Here is a 22,357-nt window from a genome sequence, read left to right as displayed (position 1 = left end):
TGTGGATGTGGATGATGTGGATGTGGATGATGTGGATGTGGATGGTGTGGATGTGGATGTGGATGATGTGGATGTGGATGATGTGGATGTGGATGTGGATGATGTGGATGTGGATGATGTGGATGTGGATGATGTGGATGTGGATGTGGATGATGTGGATGATGTGGATGTGGATGTGGATGTGGATGATGTGGATGTGGATGGGGATGATGTGGATGTGGATGTGGATGATGTGGATTTGGATGATGTGGATGTGGATGTGGATGATGTGGATGTGGATTATGTGGATGTGGATGTGGATGTGGATGATGTGAATGTGGATGATGTGGATGTGGATGTGGATGATGTGGATGTGGATGATGTGGATGTGGATGGTGTGGATGTGGATGTGGATGATGTGGATGTGGATGATGTGGATGTGGATGTGGATGATGTGGATGTGGATGATGTGGATGTGGATGTGGATGTGGATGATGTGGATGTGGATGTGGATGTGGATGTGGATGTGGATGATGTGGATTTGGATGATGTGGATGTGGATGTGGATGATGTGGATGTGGATTATGTGGATGTGGATGTGGATGTGGATGATGTGAATGTGGATGATGTGGATGTGGATGTGGATGTAGATGTGGATGATGTGGGAAGGGAGCCTCCCTGTTTCGTTTTATTAATAAATCTCGAACGAAGTCTGAAGAACTTATTGTAGTCGTGTATGTTTCACTGCAAAATTTTTGCTTGACGGTTGCCGAGTTTGACTTTTTGAATTTTTATCCTTGACTTTTGTGTTTGGCGTGATCTAAATTGTTCTCTCTTCACAATTTTAAAGAGCTCTGCTCAATTTGCTTACGGTCAAACTAAAAAGTGCATCGAAATTGGTTGTATTATTTCACCGTAAATATTAACATTGGTCATTTGAAACTTGAATTGAGCGCACTGCAATTTGTTCTACAGCAATTGGTGATAAGTTTACAGCAGTCGGATATGTTTTTGGGATATTTTCCGTTAGTACCACCCCACCCCAGTACGATATGCACCCCCCCCCCCCAGTTACAGAGCACGTGTCATTACAGAGTAAATCACCATGTGGAAATACTGCACGTGCCTCTGGGGTACTAGCAGAAAAGATCGTGTGTTTGACTTAATAAAGCTGTTCATACGATAACCTGCGGGTTTATATATGCTAGTAGGCAAAATTTTGCACGAGTGATCTAATTTCAATGAAAAATTTTGAATATAGCAAATGAATGATTTACTTCCGAAACATCAGAGTAGCAATTGAAAATGGCGGGATTTAGGTTCAAATCAGACCGTGGAATTTGGCGGACAGTGACTACGTGATGGACGGAGCTCAACCTTTGGATCCGAGGAAGACCATATTTGTGGGTGGAGTACCCAGGCCGCTTAAAGCACGTGAGTGTCCGTTTAAACTTTTGTGGAGTGCAGAGCTTACATGAATAAATGTAGAATGAAATAGTCAAATTGATTCACATACCATGAAACATAAAGAAACAGAGCTTTTATCCCCTCGAGGTAATTGCGATAGAGAAATAGGTGGCATTTAATATTAGTCAAATAATAACTTTAGTGAATAATTTTAGTTGGTTGATATAAACAGAGGTTGCAAAGCTTTCAAGTGAAAGAGAACTTTAGCACTGTAATGCTATCAGCGTGATCAGAAAAGCTATCATGAAAGACAACCTGGAATGAATTAATTAATGTTACAAGTATCTATACTGCAATACAAAGTTCTTGGATTTTCAGAGGAGTTGGCTCGAATCATGGATAGACTGTATGGCGGTGTGTGCTATGCTGGAATTGACACTGACCCAGAGCTGAAATACCCAAAGGGGGCAGGCAGGGTTGCATTTTCCAACCAGCAGAGTTACATCGCAGCTATTAGTGCGCGGTTTGTTCAGTTGCAACATGGAGATATCGACAAAAGGGTGAGTGGTGTGTATTAAACTGACTGGGAATAGATCTATACTCATGGATTGGAGACGAGAAGATCCGAACCTACCGCAATTTACCTTTACAACATGAATTTTGGCCTCCTAAACAACTGTATCCTCAGACTTTTAAATCTCTAACAGGATTGCTGCGCGACCTAGTTCTTTCGGTTTTTACCAGTGTGTCTGGTTTCTCTCGTCAAAAAGTCAGATGCGTTAGACCGAAAAACGAAGGCGAATAATTACATTGAAACTACCTAAATCGTCAAGATTTTTATTACGACCATATGACGCCATTCACTTCAAATCTGCTTTTTTAATATGTTCATGCAATTTCAACTGAATTGCGTGCGTGTCGTCAAATTTCACTCTCAGTGGAGCTAGTACTGTTCATTCGCAGGACGGTCACACATTTTTTGGTCACAAATGATTTAGCTTAACTCACTCTCAAAATAAATTTCTTACTTAATAAATTCTTGCTAAATATAACTTCTCTTCATTTAATAAACAGATGTTTCCTTTTTGGGCTGTATCTTTTTGAGACTGCAGATCCACGAAGATTTTGCAGCTGTTTTCTGGCAACCTGCCAGCTATGTAATGCATTTTCGCTGGGCACTTCTGCGCTTTTTTTTAAATATTCTTTGACTTCTTAAGTGACTTCTTCAGTTTTGTTCTTCATTCCGGAGGGATCTAAGTTGCTAGCGTTCTGAAATAAATTTTGTTGATGCAAGCGATTGTGAGGGAAAAGAAAGCAAATCATTTGTAGCTAAGGGGTTAATGTTTCAGGCTGCGATCATGGAGGTCCGGATTCGAACCTGTGGGAAGTTTTTTTGCTCCCATAAAGCATTTTTAATCTACGCCTGTTTTAAATTAAATTGCCCCTGTTTGTCGATCGAGAGCAATTCATCCGACGTTAGTCGGGTTATGTTGAATAGCTGCCCTCATCTTCTCAGTCGGCTACTATAGCGCTCCTATTTTTTTCTTCGTCGATAAAAATTTTTGCTTTACCTTAATTCACAGCTTGTTCAACATTTTGCACGAAATCCTTTCGACTTAAATAGTCTAGTTTTTTCTTCTCTGAGCTCAAAGTGCTTTTAAACAGCAGTTGATGAGGCAAGAAATCTCTGGTGAACTGAATCCTTGCCGAAAAACGAATTCAAAATAGAATTGGGATAAACGCATAAGCCCAATTTCAGATGCCCGTTGTTCTTATATGTCTTAGTAAACATCTCTAATGCTTTTTGGCTTTGGTCTTAGCACCTGCATCCCCTCACTAAGGGACAGAAGTATGTTCTACGAAATGAAATAAAAAGTTTGCACTTTACAACTGTTTTTGTACAAAATTCGATTTTCGATTTTTTTTTCAATCCTAAGAGGGGTGATAGGAATCAAGGGCGGCTCTTTTCTGGCAATCTACCGGATATGTTTTTTGATTACATCACGCCGAAGCAGGACAATATTTTCAGTTACTGTCGAAGAGAGCAATTATTTTAACGTTTGTCTTTTTTTTAATATTAATAATAATATTTTTAATTGCTCTCGAAGAGAAGCAATTATTTTAAACGTGTCTTTTTAATTCAAAATTTTTGCTTGACCGTTTTTGACTTTTCGAGTGACTTTTACGCTCTTGACTTTTTGCGTTTTGCGTGATCTAAAATTCTCTCTCAGTCACAATTTCAAGCAGCGGAACTCGGCTATTTGATTGGCGGCAATTTAATACAAAAAATCAAATAAGTGCGCGGAAACTGGTACCATTGTTCGCTTTAGGTTTTTTTAGTGGTATATATTCACCTCTAATGTGGTTATTTGAAGACCCTTTCTTAGTCCTTTTAAGCCCGGCTTAAGCAGGCTTCAATTGATTAGAGCTCCTACTAGTCGTTCGAGAGCAATTCTTCCGACGTTTAGTCGGTTACGTTTGAGGACACGCAATTAAACAATGCACGCGAGTAGTATAAAATTCTGACTAGAACCTCAACGGGGGGGGGGGGGGGGGACGGACAATTACTGCAGCGTGGCAATCTACAACGGGGTGGGACATTTTGAGGTGGCCATCTACAACGGGGTGGGACAATTGGAATTTTTTAAAATGTAGTAAAATGTCCCCTATTTTACATATATAAATACATATACACAATACACACATACATGTATATATATGTATACATGTATATGTATGTATGTATATATGATTGTATGTATTATGTATATGTATTTATGCATATGCATGTATATATGTAATGTGTATATGTATATATGTATATGTATATATGTATGTATGTATATATATATGTATGTATGTAGGTATGTATGTATGTACGTATTATGTATATATGTATATATATATATATATGTATGTATGTATGTATGTACGTATTATGTATATGTATATATGTATATGCATGTATATTTGTATTGTGTATATATGTATATATATGTATGTTTGTATGTATGTATGTATTATGTATATGTATTTATGTATATCCATGTATATATGTATTGTGTATATGTATATATGTATATGTATATATGTATGTATGTATATATGTATGTATGTATGTAGGTATGTATGTATGAATGTTTGTGTGTATTGTAGTATGCATGTATGAATGTATTTATGTATGTATATGTATGCATGTATTTGTATGTGAGTATCTATATATGTATGTATGGATGTATGTATAAATACACACATGCATGCATACATACATACATACATACAAATACATACATACATACATACATACATACATACATACATACATACATACATACATACATAGATACATACATACATACATACATACATACATACATACATACATACATACATACATACATACATACATACATACATACATACATACATACATACATACATACATACATACATACATACATACATACATACATACATACATACATACATACATACATACATACATACATACATACATACATACATACATACATACATACATACATACATACATACATACATACATACATACATACATACATACATACATACATACATACATACATACATACATACATACATACATACATACATACATACATACATACATACATACATACATACATACATACATACATACATACATACATACATACATACATACATACATAGATACATAGATACATACATACATACATACATACATAGATACATAGATACATACATACATACATACATACATACATACATACATACATACATACATACATACATACATACATACATACATACATACATACATACATACATACATACATACATACATACATACATACATACATACATACATACATACATACATACATACATACATACATACATACATACATACATACATACATACATACATACATACATACATACATACATACATACATATATACATACAAACATACATACATACATACATATACATACATACGTACACAATGATAAAAAACCCAGAGTTGTACAAGAAAACAAGTTTTTACCTAAGTATGTACACAATTATGGTCATAATCACTTATGTCCATAAATGCATACATAAATTGGTGAAAACAACAGTAAAACAACTAACCTGTTAGTAGATGTATAAAATCACTAATGATATACTATTTAGAGAGTCATCAGATCATGTCCAAACATGTTCAGAGTCACAAAACTTTCCAAAATTAATTGACCAATCGGAGTGCTTGATTTATTATTCAAGTTGACAACCAATCAGAATTGAAAGATTTATAAACAAAAACTCTAAACGCTCACGTTCAGTAAACAGTAAATAATGAACACAATAGGAACAAAAGACATCAAGCTCATTCATGAGAAAGTTTTATCACTGAGAGGTAACATAAATTATACACACATATCGACAATTATATTTCGTAGCTGCTTGTTCTTTGTTAGATCCAGAAGTTGACGGAGAAATAGCACTTAAATTTAGACCCTATGGTGGTTTCATTGGAATTGATAATTCAAGACTAGATCCTTTATTGAAACGGAGCAAAGTGCTACGGCTTCATGCTGCATTGCATGACGCCGCTGGATTTATAAAAGATTGCAGAAACAAAGGCCCTGGATATGTTTACGCTTTCCGTTACTCACCAGTAAACAATTGTCTTTTTGGACACTTGACAGGAATTTTATTCATTCTATCAGTGAAAATTTTTCATTCACAATTGTTTCGTGAATTGGAATGCTAGAAAATTTTGGCAGCAAAACCACAAATATTATTGTCCTCGATCTCGAAGGTTTCAAACTCAAGTCACTTGGATTCATTATAAAAGAACTCAGTTTGTGTTCCAGTTACAACGATACAATATTTTTCAAACCACCGCTTAAATTCGCTGATTTACCCGCACACGATAGACAAACTGTTATTTGGCTGACCAATAACCTACACGGTCTTGATTGCGACGAAGGTGATATACCTTACTGTGATTTGAAAACAATCTGTCTGAGTTTCAGTTTCCGATTCACACGGAAAAACTTTTTTGCCAAAGGCATTGAAAAGTGTGAGCTCCTCAGTAAGCTTTTACAAAAAACTGTTTATAATCTGGAGGATCTAAATTGTCCCCGAATCTCAGAGATAATATCAGAAGAACAAGTTCCCTCCTGTTATCTTCATTCAAACTTTCGTTCAACAAGCGATCAATTATCAAATCACTGCGCGGAACGTAAAGCAAGAATATTCTCACAGTGGACACAAAGTGATGCACAGAGAAGACACGGCAACTTTAACAACTTATCTGTCAGACAACTTGAAGATATTCACTTGCTTGACTCCACTTGACGATCAACCGATTGTAATATTCAATAGAGTTCAGGATCCCTCTCCACCAATACAGAATAATTTTTCAAGTGATCAACAGAACCGAGCGAACTATCTCAACAATAAGCCAAACACAGCACAACAACCGCGTTACAACCCGCTTTATAGCGCAGCAGCAAAACGTTATTTTGCAACCATTACTCTTTCTCCCGACGAGCTAGACAGCTTTAGGGCTTTCCTGCCCGTGATAGATAATTTCTATCACTTCCAACTGTACGTAAAAAATAAACAGAGAGCTCGAGAACATCGGAATCAGTTCAATTATGGCTATGAACAAAACAAACGAGAAGCCTATGCAGTCCCCCAACGAGCAGCGAATCCCACGTTGGAAGCAATGGGCGGACAAAAAAGTTCCTCAATTTAGATTGAAAAAAACACCACCAGAACGTGAGCTATCACTTAATGAGATGCCGAATGAGTTGCGGTTATATGTCTTGGAGCACCCCGAAGTTGAAAAAGTCTTCAATCAACCATCGTTCGAGGAAAATGACTCATCAACCGTTTGTTATAAACTAGAGATAAAAAGTCATATTAAGGGTTTCAATTTATTTGAGTTCTGGTACATGAAACAGTTGCCCAGTGAATAATTCAAAGAATTAACATTTTATATCATCCTTGTTTCAATTCACTTTTCACTTAATTATTTTTCTCCAATGAATCAAAGAGACGAGGCTGACGCCGGTATCAGTAATTTAGTCTTCGATGTAAACAACAAGGAGAGGCCCCCATGGCGTTGTTGTTCAAATTCAACAGTGCCAAGGTCCGAAGTAATATTTTTTGTTCAAGTGAGTATCATTGTCTTAATGATCATTCTTTGCTTCTCTATGCTCTTTCTATTATCAGAAAGCTGTGAAGAGAAATCAATTTGGATTGCTCTCTTATCGAGTTTAGTTGGTTACGTTTTACCTAATCCTAAACTATGAACAAAGTTATTCTTACACATGACAGGGTATTCATGTCAATTGTAGGACCAAGTGGTTGTGGTAAAACAGAACTCTTGTTTCGAATGCTAAAAGGTTCGACCTTTTATCCACGTTTTGAAAAAATTTATTATTTTTACAAAGAGTTCCAACCACTTTTCAAAGATATGCAACGAGTTATACCAGGGATTGAGTTTCTAAAATACTCAGGCTTTGATATAACAAAAAAACTATCGCATTGTCTGCTTATCTATGACGATTCATGTGAAGAAATCTTCAACAATAAAGAATTTGTAAAAATAGCTACCTCAGGACGTCATCGCAAATTACATGTTATATACGTCAAGCATAATTTGTTCCATCAAAGCAAATGGTCCAGAACCATTGATCTGAATACAACACACATAATATTATTCAAGTCGCTTCGTGACATTCAACAAATTGAATATCTTGGAAAACAGTTGAATTGTCTCCAACTGATAAAAGAAGCATACAAACTAGCAACTGCGGAGCCCTTTGGACATTTGATGATTGATCTCGACCCAAAAACTAGCCAGGGTTTACGTTTTTCATCGCAACTAATTGGACCGGATCCTTCTATTTTTTACATTTCGTCCCCTGAAGCAGTCATTACAACAATTACAAATGAAAAAGAAACATTTGCGTATGCTCAAGCAATGGGTAAATAAGAGGAATGAGAACACAGCTCAAATAGGAATATTACATCAGGGCGATTTCATTTGGTTCTTGAGTGACTGTGTGATGAACGTACTCTCTGGAGTTGTACCAATCAATAAAGTTGAATTAAAAAAATTCGAGAAACCACTACGTAAACTTGCAGACAGGCGAGTTGAAAAAAGTGAGAGAATCAAAATTTTTCGATCAGATTCTGGAATTCGTCTAATTAAACTGATTGCGTTACCTTGTATTGCTTTTCTGGAGCAAAATGCACACTGAAGAGTTTGTGCTAATTCCTCGTCAATTGTATGCGAATGAACAACCTCAAATTGCTCAACTTCTCAACAATAAAAATGTCCGAGAGAAAGCAAAACAAATATCACTGTTGCAAAGAAGCAAGTCTCCACCAGCACCTTCTACCACGCAACAAGACACGCAACAGCAGACCGATAATATTTTGGAGAATGTCAAAGATGAGTTGAGTGAGACTAGAGATGACAAAACTGATACAAAATTTTCCAGGGAGCGTGTTTTGAGAGATATTAAACACCTTGACAGAAAAAAGTTTGAAAAAGCGAGCATAATATTGGAAAAAATATTAGAGTCAGAATCTCTAACGCTGGATCAGACATCAAGACTAGTGGTTAATAAGTCAAGCACTGGAATTCTTGTCGCAGATTTTCTTTACGATCTACAACAAACAACCTCTAAACTTTCACTTGAACATTACAAAGTCCTGACCTTTCTAGATATCAGTTCACAATTAACTTGTAATACATACGCAAAAAAATTTCTTGCTTTATCACTAAACGAAAAGATAGTTGTTTGAGGATGAACCAGAAAACGAAGAATCAGGAGTCTCGAGAACAGAAGAATCAAAAGCTTCTGGCGACGATGAAGGAAGCTTTGAAGATGCAAAAGACGAAATCCAACCGTCTAGCTCGTGGACAAATTACTTCCTCTCACGTTAAACAATTGAACAAATTATACACAAAAGGTAGTGCAGCTTTTGGTAGCATTGCTAACTTGAAGAAAGCCAGTGGTTTACCAAGATCCAAAGTGGTTCAATACCTTCAGTCGAAAGCTCCATACACAAAATACAGACAATTCAGAAAAACTTTTCCGAGACTAAAAGCTGTTGAATACAGAATAAACGAAATCTGGTCTGTCGATGTGGCGTATATGGATAAAATTGCCCAACACAACAATGGAGTCAAATATTTACTGGTGGCTGTTGATGTTTTATCGCGATACCTTAGAGTGCAACCAATGAAGGCTTTATATGCAAAAGACGTTGTTGAAGCGTTCAAAAAAATGATCGAACAGAAAAAACCAGAAAGGGTTTGGACAGACAAGGGATCCGAGTTTAAAGGTGAATTCAAAAAATTTTGTGAAAAGAAGGAGATTCATTTATATACAACCGAAAACGAAACCAAGTCGGCATTTGCTGAGAGGAATATTCGATCGCTCAAAAACATTATTCACAAATACCTGGAGGAAAATTGGACTTGGACTTATATTAAGCAATTGCCCCAGTTTGTAAATACTATAAACACTCGTGTTAATCGTGTTACTCAACTTGCACCTAATAAAACTTTCAAAAAACATGAACCGTTTCTAATATCCCTAGCAATTAGCACAAAAAAGTACAAGCCAAAATACGAAGAAGGAGACCTGGTTCGGATTGCAAAGCCAGACGAAATATTTAGGAAAGGTTATAAACAAAATTACACAGACGAAGTCTTCACAGTATTCAAGGTTGCTACCCTTGGTCCCCCAACATACAACCTTATAGACGCAAACAACGTTATAATTGAAGGTAAATTTTATGAACCAGAATTAGTCCAAGTGAACGTTCTTCCTGTCAAAGATTAAACATGAGTATTCATAGAGAATTTACTATTGATTTGATATCAAATGCATCAATGGGAATTTTTACCAGTAATACTATGGCCAAGTTTCGAAATCAACTCGCTCAACCATTACAGTTAGACGGAGATTGGCAAGTTGCCCTTGCTTCAATATCATTTCCCTCAAACATCAATAATGTAAACTCAGCCGAAATAGTTGCGTACGTTAATTCTGGCGCTGAACTTGATGCTTCACATAACCGAACCGGACAACTTCGAAGAATTCGCAAAGGTATATACAACAGTTCAGAAGAGCTTCTGGAAGAAATTTTTCGAATCGCTCAATTGAAACAGTTTGACTATGATTTTGACACTGTAACACAAAAGTTAGTTTTGAAATTTGGGCCTAACGAAGGTTTGTCATTTGAGAACGAAGAGGTCCCCAGTATTCTTGGTTTTAAAGGAACAAAGGACAATTCGAATCATGGTTTTATTCATATTGGTTACAAGTCGGAAAGTGTGGGCAACTCTTTGAACAGACATGTTGGAGATTTTCCAGTTGATATCACTTGCGGATCACAGTTAATTTTTGTTTACATTGATATAATTGAACATCAAAACGTTGGTGACGTGAGAGCTCCGGTAATAAAAATCATTGAGTCTGAAAGACGTTTGAGAAACGGTAGCATAAACACGGTGACACCCATACACCACAAGTCCTACACAAATTTAGATTACAAGCCAATATTATCAAACAATATCCAGAACATTCAGGTAGAGTTGAGAAACGAAACTGGAAAACTAATTCCTTTTACTGGAACCGGAAAAGTTATAGTCAGTTTAAAGTTTCAAAAAATTGTTTAATATGGAGGCATACTACAGCAATCAAGCATCTCAATCAATGCCGCATTTTTCCGGACATTACAGACAAAGAGGCAGCGGTTTTGGAGCGCTTGCTGCAGGTATTGGAAGAGTTGCTCTGCCATTAGCACGCAAATTTCTCTGGCCGGCAGCAAAAAAGATTGGTCGTGATTTATTGGTTCAAGGAGCACCGGAGTTAGTAGAAGTTGCAACCAAAAGAAAGTCAGCAAAACAAGCACTGAAAAGTACAGTTGCCAAAACAGCTCGCAAACAAATAGGTGGATCTCTTCAATCGCGTATTGCATCAGGCCGTAAAATAATTAGACGAAAAAGACGACAATACACAAGACCCAACCAAAAACGAAAAATCTCAACCAGAAGAATCATTTCTCGAAAACCCCGTCCAAAAAGGAGTCGTCTGGATTTTTTCTCGCGAGTGAAAAATGCGAACTAATATTGTGATACCATCTGAAGCTACGCACAGTTCTCTAGACTTATTTGAAAAACCACCTTTGCTGGTAACATTTGATCAATCATTCGAGCAAAAAACAGGACCGCTTTATTCGCCGTCAGGATCATCATTGGAATTTGAAGTTGTTGGTGATCGCAACAATTTTATTGACTTACAAAAAATTTACCTGGAGATCAAGTGTCGAATACTTCAAACAGATGGAACGGATTTACGCTTCACAGCTGGTGACGCTAATGCCAGTGATCTTCCATATTTTGCTAATAATATCCTTCATTCACTTTTCGCCGACTGTACTGTTTCTGCAAATGGTATCAAAATTTCAACAGCTAATGGACACTATGCACACAAAAGTTTCATAGAAACTGAATTCTCTCATGGGACAGACGCAAAGAAAACCTGGCTGAAATGTCAGGGTTACGAGTATGAAGAAAACCCCGGCACTATTCCAGCAGCAATATCAGATATAAGAAAAAGAACAGTGCGACAATCCGCACGCATAACATTATATGGAAAGTTGGCGGTTGATTTCTTTTCATGTGAGAAACATTTGGTTAGTGGAGTTACGTTACGCATTTCAATGAGAAGATCCCAAGATGACTTTGCCGTCATCAGCGAAGACGCAGCGAAACACTACAAGGTTAAAATAGATGAGGCTAATTTATTTGTCAGGAAGATGACGGTGTCAGATAATGTTGTAGGTGCAATTGAGAAGACATTATTGAAAACTCCGGCAATTTACCGATACAATGAAGTAATTACCAAAACATTCTTGGCTACAACAGGCCAACAAAGCTGGAAACATGAGGATAGGATATTTTCACTAAGGAGCCAATAAGAAGAGTCATTGTTGCATTATGCGTTGGTACAGCATTCATCGGTACCAACACCGCTAATCCATTCCACTATCAAAAATTTGGTTTAAGAGAGATAACCATTTATCGAAATGGTTTTGCAACGGCTGGAACTCCAATGTCAACAACTGACAACAAGAGGTTGTACTACAATTCAATGAGTGCATTAGCTTATGTAGAAAATGGCCATGGAATACCTCTGAGTGAGTTCGCAAACCATTATATAATGGTATTTGATCTGACCAGCACTCAAGAGGCAACTCATGACTTTATTCATCCAGAGCTCACAAATTCATCATTGTCTGTCGAACTCAAGTTCGATGCAGCGTTAGCTCATAACGTTGAAATATTTTTTCTTGGGGAAAAAGCATCTACGATCTACATTGACTCTGCAAGAAACGCATCTAAAAACGCTCTTCCCATGATCACATACTAATGGACGAAGATCAAATTCATCTTCAAGTGAAAAAGTGTAAACACCTCAAATTCAAATTCAGAGGGGTTTATGCCGCTGATAATTATCCTCTGAACTTGCAAACCAACACATTTATTATTGTTAATGCATCACGATCCAACTCTATTGGAACCCACTGGGTAGTGCTAGCTAAACGATATGCATACCCAATAATATATTTTGCGGATCCACTGGCTCTACCCTTGACTACCTACAAGGATATTTTCAACCGTTTACAACAGTGTAAAGACTTGGAGATAATGATGGATATCATGGAACATAGAAGAGACATTCAGTCTCCATTGCAATCCTCAGACTCCCAGCTTTGTGGTTTATTTTGCATATATATTGTTCATTATTTTTATAGTGAGAAATTTCCATTTATACCTGATGTAAATGAATTAGAGTTGCTAGCTTTTGTAAAACATATGAAGTAAAAGTTAATTTAATTTTGAAACAACAACACCATTTTTTGAATATCAATTTTTACAAAATTGAAAGGTTATGAAAGAGTTTGAGGTTTCTCTCACAAAACTTCCGTGGCCACTAAGCAGAATATCCATTATCTGATAAAGAGCTGACGAGTGTTCACCTAGCATAAGCTGGCAAAATCGTTTCATAGTTACATCAGGGACTGTAGAAGAACGTTTGTTGGCCGTCAAAGTACTAATAGATTTTGCTGTTGCCTCACTCAAGGGTGCTGGAAGTTGTTTCTGGTTCTTGGTAACTGAAGACGAAGAAGTTGATTTTGAAAGGTATTCAACAGCAACATGTAGTCGTGAAATTATTGCACCACGTTTAACAAAGTCTTTTTGCGTAGGCTGAATAAGTAATTTGAAACAGTTAACCAGACACGGTATCACCGCAGGTACATAAAGAGAATCGAATATGTTATCATCTTGCGAACCAAATTCATACATAACATGATAATGATTGGAGCCAAATGTACAACCTTCGATAACTGTTGCAGATGAATGATAACCATATGCATAATTTTCAATTGTTGTGTTTTCAAATTTTGGTTCCGTCTCACAAATATTGTACTTGAAACGTTTTTGAAATTTCTTGAAATATTCAGGACTGTTCTCATACATCGCCTCAACCATAACGAACAAAAAAGAAAAAGCTAATAAACTAAATATGAAAGCATAAACAATGACAGGAAGCAAAAGGTATAATAGAAATTATTCCGATTCCTCATTGACTGTTACAGATGTTTTTGGTATCTTCTTCTGGCGCTGAGTTGGTGTTTTGCCGGCCCGTTTTGCTGGACGCTTCGAGTCATCGGTTGAATCCGGTTTTAGAAGTGAGTCGATCAACCCAACTGGTTGATCAAGCATTTGTTCTAGTTTTTCTATGTTCTGACATAGCAAACGAAACTCTCGCGCTGAAAGTGTAATTTTTTGATTGAAATCCCAGTCGACCTGTTCACTATCACGTTTGAACAATTTCAAGGATAAATAGGTGCCAGTGGTATGATAAGTCTTAACAGCAGCCCTAACAAGCCGTTTTTGATTGAGTGAGAGATCCAAATGAAAGTCGCTGTACTCAGCATCCTTAGACAAAACATTACCCATAATGATGCATATATTGAGACAAACTGTATCAAAGTAATCTGAAATGATAAATGACTAATACATTACTGTTTGTCGGAATGTAAACAATTTCAAACCCCACGCCAACATGTCTAGACAAGATAACAGCTGAACAAACAAATCCCCCCTCCCTACGCGTGTAAACAAATTTATACTCCTTTATATTAGCTATGACATTTATACGAAATATGAAATTCAAAAGATCGGAAAAAATATACCCTGCTGAATCAAGACCCATTCAATGTCACAATTGTCCAAGGCAATTTAAAAATTTCCATTCACTAATGCAACATCGCCGGGCCAAGCATTATAAAGGCCATAGCAGAAAACAGTTTTACAAGTCCCGACCTTTAAATCTAAAAACTGACAAATTTACATTAGCAATGGATAAATTAGCTCGCCTCCTCGAGTCTATTTATATTTCTAGAGAGCAACCCAATTCAACTTAGGTCATTATGACATAATTCTATTTATAGACATGACGGCATAATGATGAAATGATTAAGTCAAATAAACAAATCAGTCTGCAACAATTTTTTCAATCTTTCCGCCATTGTTCTTTCTTGTTGTTCAATATAAGTTTTGTGAAAATTCTTTAGTTCTTTGACACATTATTACATTACTGCAAGTCTTTTGTTGCTTAACTTTCTTCTTGAATTTGCTTTCATCCTGCTTTTCCTTTCCATTCCATAACATATAAAAGCAAGTTTTCATTTCTCTTGTTACTAGAATTGGTTCTAGACTCGATGCTGTTCTAGGTCTTTATAAAATTTTCCTTACAAAGAAAACTGTGTGCTTTGTTACCGTTTAAATCCGTAAAATCAGAACAAAAACATCTCAATTGTTTATCCATCACCTGCAATATGGCTGCTGAATATTTAGAAATTGCAAAGACAAGTGAGCGAGGCACTCGAACCCTTGTGCGAATGTGTCACAACTTCAAAAATATTGTCCTTGTAAAGGAAAGCTTTGATGATAAGACAGAATTATGGCACACAAAAAACAGCTTTATTGTTCCAGTTAATTACATTGAACCAATACTTGAATACACAAAACAAAACGATTTATTTCATCTTACAAAAACGCCAGAAAAATCACCAAGACAAGAAGAGTCTCCATATGCTCATCGATATTATGGATGTATTACTCCCATTCAAACAAAAAAGCAGGATGTGAAAAAGTTGGCAAAGCGAACAAGAAAACTTTTTGCAGACTACGATCATGACCGCATTGAAATTTGGGAGAATCAATTGGGGCAGCTAGAAGAAGTTGAGCAAATATCTGGTTTTTGGAATTTTGATCAGTCGCCAAGTGAAGAAAGAAAAACCCCGGAAAGCCTCCCGTTGCTTGCCAACAATTTTTCTGATGATGTCAGCATCGATGAAACACCTCCATTGAGCCAATGTTATGCCCCCGTCAAGAAAGTCATCAAGTTATCTCGACTCTAAAATACAACAAAACTCTTTAAACTCATTGTACATATTGTATTTGTTGCTTTTCACAATGTTAAAGCATGATAATTTTGTTAACATCTCGAAACCAGTTCTTAATTAAACTTTAACTAAAGATTCATCTTAGCACTAGACAAATATTGTGAGACAGAATTAAGCGATGCTGAAAATTTCAGACATTGGACAAACAAGTGTGCGAAACAATGTTTTAAACAAATAAGCGAAAGTGGACTGGGTTGAAATAAACCCAGCTAAAGCTTGGATTGTAGTGAAATCACAGTAAACAATCAATAAACACTTTTTTATCAGATAGTCGTACGCCGTACCAAAATTAGGGTAAACAAATAAGAAGTAAAACTGTGAACTCAATATCACCTGTTTTAAACAAACAAAGTAGAAAAACCGTTGAGCATACAAATCTATGTGTTGTTTACACAACAGTCTGCGCGGTGTGTCCCCCTCTACTGCTGTTTGCGGAGCAGTAGCTTTCTGTTGCAAAAGTAAACAAAAAAGACGCGCACTCTGATTGGATGAAACAAGTTTAAATTACAGCTTGCCCGACAATAAAATTCTTACATTTGCTTTTTGCCTTAACCTGAAATTCACTTGATTGAAAAACTTCAACTCTTTCATTTCCTTATCATAATTTTATAAGTCTCTTTTTTTGCGTTCCTATTCTTTCTGCCTTTCTCCTGTTCATAATGAACGCTGAAACGTGTACAATTTGTCAGAAAAAACTCGTAGATAAGCGCAGCCTCAGACGACATATGCAAACAGTTCATAAACAATACGTCCAAACCAACCGATTCGTGTGCGATGAATGTGCGTTTGCTCACGAAAAAGTTATAGAACTCGAAACGCATATGATACAGCAACACAACTCAAAACATCCCCGCTACTGTCTCTACTGCAACAAGTTCTATGTAGACAACCTCAAGTACATGGAGCATATGAACAAAAACCATGGACTTCCAGTATGGAACGCTGATCTGGAAAACAACCCAAGTTCTGGAATTCTTCCGTCCGAGCAAGCTTTCGGTGGTGTTTTGAAAACCTACGACATACCAGTGGGGGAACAGGAAATAGATCTGCTAAGTTTTATGCGGAGCAAACAGGACGAGATCGAAAATGTTGTTCAATTGAACACGCAAAATAGTGCACAAAAACTTCAATGCAGTGCATTGGTGCAATTAACAAAACCAACAGGTGATGAAACCGTTGATAGTCAACCCGATCGAATTCAGATATATATCAATTCAAAAATGCAGCGCGTTGACTTCACCGGATTGAGTAAATCATGCTTTGCTGGAATGATTGAGCAAATGCTCCTCTCACTGAACAACTTCGCATCTCATGGGAGCGGTTGGACGGTAGATAGAATTGAGAATGTCGAACTACGATTTGTCAAGTCAAAACCAATTAGTGCCTCTTCCTATCTAGCTCTCCCAACTGAGTTGGCTAGAAGTCAATACTTGCTCAACATTCGCAACAGACATGATGAAAAATGTTTCCTATACTGCTATACAGCACAATATCACAACAAAATTGGACCCAAATTGATACCGGACAATGCCTCCTGGAGACAAAAAACAAATCCAATAATGTATGGTCCAGAAAATCCGAGAGCAAAGCAACCAGTTGGTGAATTCTTGATGCCAATGGCCTTTCACCAATTGAAAAAATTTGAACAGCTAAACCAGGTACGCGTTAATGTATTTCGGCACTCAAATAAAAAATTGATTCCTTTCCGCATATCAAACAACCAAAATTTCGAATTCAACCTGGACTTACTCTTGCTAAGTGATGGTTCAATGCATCATTATGTGCTGATCACAAATATCAAAGGACTAATTCACCAGTACATTCAGAAAAAACAGCGTTTGGACAACCATTTGTGTCGAAACTGTTTTCATATTAGCACTTCAATCGAACGACATGAGAGACATGAAGAAATATGCCACCAAAACACAGGAGCAATTATCAAAATGCCAAAAGCAGGACAGCAAAAATTTGAATTTAAAAATAATCAAGCACGTTGGTTTGCACCTATAGTCGGATTTTTTGATCTGGAGTCTATAATTGAACCCGTTATTGACAGCAGCAGCAACACACAAAGCTCGAGCACTACTAGAGCGCTAGAAGAACACAAGCCATGCAGCTATGCTTTGCTTTTTGTGGCCTTGAATGAAACGAAACCATTCTTTTTCGATCTGAAGTGTGGGCCGAATGTCATGATTGAATTTGTCAAGTCGCTGGAGCAAATTGCCAAGAGCATTTATGATGTTAAACAACAATACAAAAATTTTTCCGGTGAACCATCAATACCAAAAAGAGAAGCTACTCTATGTTGGATTTGCGAAAACGAATTGAATACAAGTCCACAAGATCCCACAGTACTAGATCACTGTCACTTCACAGGAAAATTCTTGGGGTGGGCCCACTCGCAGTGTAATTTAAAACGTAGAAACCTAAACTTTACTCCACTGTTTGCCCACAATTTGACAAACTATGACCTTCATCACGTAGTACTTGCACTACAGAGCCTGAATGAGAAAACCACAATTTCTGTGGTACCAAGCACAAGTGAGAAATTCATCTCGTTGCAAATTGGAGTGCATATAAAAGCAACACAGAACAAAAAGGGCGTTTGGACAAACCAGTATGAATACATAAGACTACTGGACTCCTTCAAGTTCATGAATGCTTCTCTTGACAAACTGGTACAGAACCTGCCCCCGGATCAGTTCAGCTTGCTTGAACAACATTTTCAAGAGTGGCCCACATCGTCGGTAAACCTGTTGAAACAAAAAGGCTCGTTTCCTTATTGCTACGTTGACAGTTTTGAAAAACTTCAAGAGACACAGCTTCCCCCTCGTGACAAATGGACCAACAGTTTACAGCAATATGAAGTCACAGTGAGTGAAGATGAGTACAAGCGAGCGCTCCAGGTATTCAATTTATTTTCATGTCAAAATATTGGTGAATACTACAACTTGTACTTGAAAACTGATGTGTTCCTACTCGCCGCAGTTGTTCTTTGCTTTCGACAAGTTTGCTATGACACCTACGGACTGGATTGCTGTCAGTATTACACTGCATCAAATTTGTCGGGCGACGCAATGCTCAAAATTTGCAATCCCCATTTACATCTTCTAACTGAGAGGGAACACCTTGATATGGTTGAGAACCTTATAAGAGGAGGCGTGAGCTCGGTGTACAGTAAGCGTCTTTGTCGCGCAAATAACAAATTTCTTCCTGATTACAAACCAAAAAACATTTCTTCGTTCATCATTATGATAGACGCTAACAATCTATACGGAGGAATCATGGAAAAATTCCCACTGCCACTATGTGATTTTGAACTGTTCGACAAGAGTGAGTGGACCGACGATAATGCTCAGGAAATTCTTCATCGAATTTTAAATACACCAGATGATGACCCAGTAGGATACATAGTTGAAGTAGACCTAAGCTATCCCGACAGCCTACATGATCTACACTCTGACTTTCCTTTGGCACCCACAAAAGAAGCTATTGATGAATGTTGGCTCAGTGAATACCAAAGCGACTTGTTGGCCGATATGCAAATTAAAAAACCCCCGCAGGTAAAAAAGCTCATCCAGACGCTTTTCGATAAACAAAATTATACACTGCACTACCAAACCTTGAAACTCTATGTTGAACTAGGATTGGTAGTAACCAAGCTTCATCGGGTGTTATCATTCAAACAAGAAAAGTGGCTGGCGCCATACGTGAAACTAAATACCGAAAAAAGAAAGCAGGCAAATAAGTTTGAGGAAGATTTCTACAAATTAATGGTAAACTCATCATTCGGAAAAACTTGCGAGGGAAAACGAAACAGAATGAAAGTGAAATTGACGCGCACTGAAGAAGAAACACTCAAATGGACAGACAAGCCCGAGTACCAGTCATCAAAAATTATCAGTGAAGATCTGGTCACTGTATGCCTTCAACAATCAGAAATACTGTGGGACAAACCAACCATCGTCGGTGCTTGTATACTGGATTTGGCTAAGAAATTCATGTTTGAGTTTCACTACAAAGTTATGAAGAAGAACTTTGATTGCAATTTGCTTTATTCAGACACAGACTCCTTCGTATATGAAGTGCGCTCAAGAGATTTCTTTGCAGAAATACAGAAGAAAAAACAGGTTGCAGATCAATTTGATTTTTCAAACTTCCCTCCTGAGCACCCGCTATACAGCAGGGACAATGCACGAGTCACTCTTAAATTCAAAGACGAGATGGGAAGCCGGCCAATTGCTGAGTTTTGTGGACTCAAGCCAAAGCTGTATTCAATCAAGCTCGCTGAAGGCAAGTCTTTTTCACTAGCCCCCCCCCCCCTTTCACTCTACAAACACAAGTAATCAAAACAACAGGCATATGCAAAACATTCTAGCAAACCAAGTTTTTTTGGGGAATGAAAAAACGGGATAAATTTGAAATAAACCAAGTGTTTTTTTTTTTCAGGTTGCACCAAACAGTCAGCAAAAGGGGTCACAAAAGATGCACGGCGCAGCATGACCCATGAATTATACAAGCAAACTCTTTTGGGCGGCGAGGTTGTTCGTCTTCTCAACACCCGAATAGCCTCTAGCAACCACAGGCTTCACACAATAGTTGTCAGCAAGAAATCATTGTCGGGCTATGATGATAAAAGATTCATATTAAGTGACCAAGTATCAACGTTGCCCTATGGACACAACTCATTGAGAGAGGACATGTTTTACAAAACAATACTAGATGAGCCGGATTGGGGTTCACTTGATGCAAGCGAAAACGAGCAGGAAAGCACGCAGCAGGCGCGGGATAGCTCGCAGCAGGCGCAGGATAGCTCGCAGCAGGCGCAGGATAGCACGCAGCAGGCGCGGGATAGCTCGCAGCAGGCGCGGGATAGCTCGCAGCAGGTGCAGGATAGCTCGCAGCAGGCGCAGGATAGCTCGCAGCAGGCGCAGGATAGCACGCAGCAGGCGCAGGGTAGCACGCAGCATGCACAGCAAAGGCGCAAACAGAACCAGCAGCAGAAAAATAAGCAGCCAAAGCAACAACCAACAACAACCATTCCACAAACAAGCACCATTCACAACTCAAGTTTCAACTCCCCAGACCCAGGTTTTTATCAACGTGATTATAGTGAAGATGAATTAGAAGAAAACTTGGTAGATTTTGACAAAATGTCAGAGTTATCGGACAGTGGGTCTTCTACAGACCCAGCTTGCGATGGTTTTATTTTGGACCAAGCAATTGAATCCGATAACGCAAGTATTTCAAGTGAGAATCAAGTCACTTTGCCAGCACCAAAAAGCAAAAAGAGAAAGCAGAACGCAAAAAAAGGAGCGGCGAAAAAACCAAGAGCTCGCATTATAGACTATTCATCAACTGATGAAGACTAAACTCAGTGATTTGTGTATGCATGTTCACAGACTAACAAAGTTTTTTACCATTAAAAAGCCCGCGAACAGAACTATACAAAAGTAAGCACCAATTGATATCAAATTTTTAGAGTTTTTGTTGAAGTGCTGGCTGAACGTCCGGTCCCTCTTGTATTCCACAAATTGTTATTCAAACCTGTAGCTAGTAACAACTCCCGCAGTAAAAAGTTCCTCTCAAGAATCCAGTAGCAGTTATTTCAAGTCTCAATCAAAAATCCTCCACCCCAAAACAAAACTCCCTCAACGTGCGCCGCGAACCACTAGCTTGATTGCTAGAAGCTGCTTGATCTCCACTTCAATATATTGCAAAGCCGATCTCAAAAGTTCGCGACCGGAACTTCTACGGCGAGCTCAACCTCCAGAGTTCACAGTCTTTCATTGGAATTTTGGATTTTTGATTTTGACTCGAAACAAACTGCCAACAGATTACTCAATAGGTACTTTGGCCTTTTCTCAGCTCATTTCAGAAGTTTACATAGAGATTAGTTTCAATTAAATAGAAAGGTTACAATTCAGTACAAAAAAGACACATCGAAAATAAAAGATTTGTACATTGTTTAATGAAACGTATAAACCAAAAAAAAAGTTCGCGGGCTTGGCTTAACTGTTCATTTACTTTGTAATTTTTGTCGTTAGGCTTTTTTGAGAAACCAGAAAAAGTTGTGTATGTGATTTACTGATCCCTTCAACAATGTTTGAGTCAAATAAAATTTCGCAGGACCCAAATTTTTTTCAAAAGCTCCTACCCTTTATCCGGTTCATTGATATGATAAGTTAAAAAGCAGAAAAACAACCGGATAGAGCAGATAGTTCCTTCCCGTAATCAGGTCCTGTAAAAAAAAATTCTTACTTAGTTGTTGCGAAGGTAGATGAGAAGCTCTCCGTTATTGAATTGAACGACAACCCTGCCCTCTACCTGGAACTTTTCGGGAACTTCACACTTCCCACAATGACACAGATTGAGGTCAATAAAGCCTCT

The 22,357-nt window shown here is 37.6% G+C and overlaps 1 protein-coding gene across 2 annotated transcripts in view; it reads left to right on the top strand.

The window, feature by feature from the left end:
* The window catches only part of LOC142354369 (cytoplasmic polyadenylation element-binding protein 2-like), a 39,131-nt gene that overhangs the window by 5,624 nt on the left and 11,150 nt on the right, over positions 1-22,357 (top strand). For both annotated transcript variants that reach the window (XM_075406642.1, XM_075406643.1), the window contains 2 exons: positions 1,299-1,413; positions 1,765-1,946. In XM_075406642.1, the coding sequence (XP_075262757.1) occupies positions 1,299-1,413; positions 1,765-1,946 (297 nt within the window). The remainder of the gene's footprint in view (positions 1-1,298; positions 1,414-1,764; positions 1,947-22,357) is intronic.

The sequence above is a fragment of the Convolutriloba macropyga genome, chromosome 15, assembly GCF_964194025.1.
Source record: "Convolutriloba macropyga chromosome 15, txConMacr16.3, whole genome shotgun sequence".
Taxonomy (NCBI): domain Eukaryota; kingdom Metazoa; phylum Xenacoelomorpha; order Acoela; family Convolutidae; genus Convolutriloba; species Convolutriloba macropyga.
Note: the sequence above shows the minus strand (reverse complement) of the source record. Positions and strands in the feature narration are given on the sequence as shown.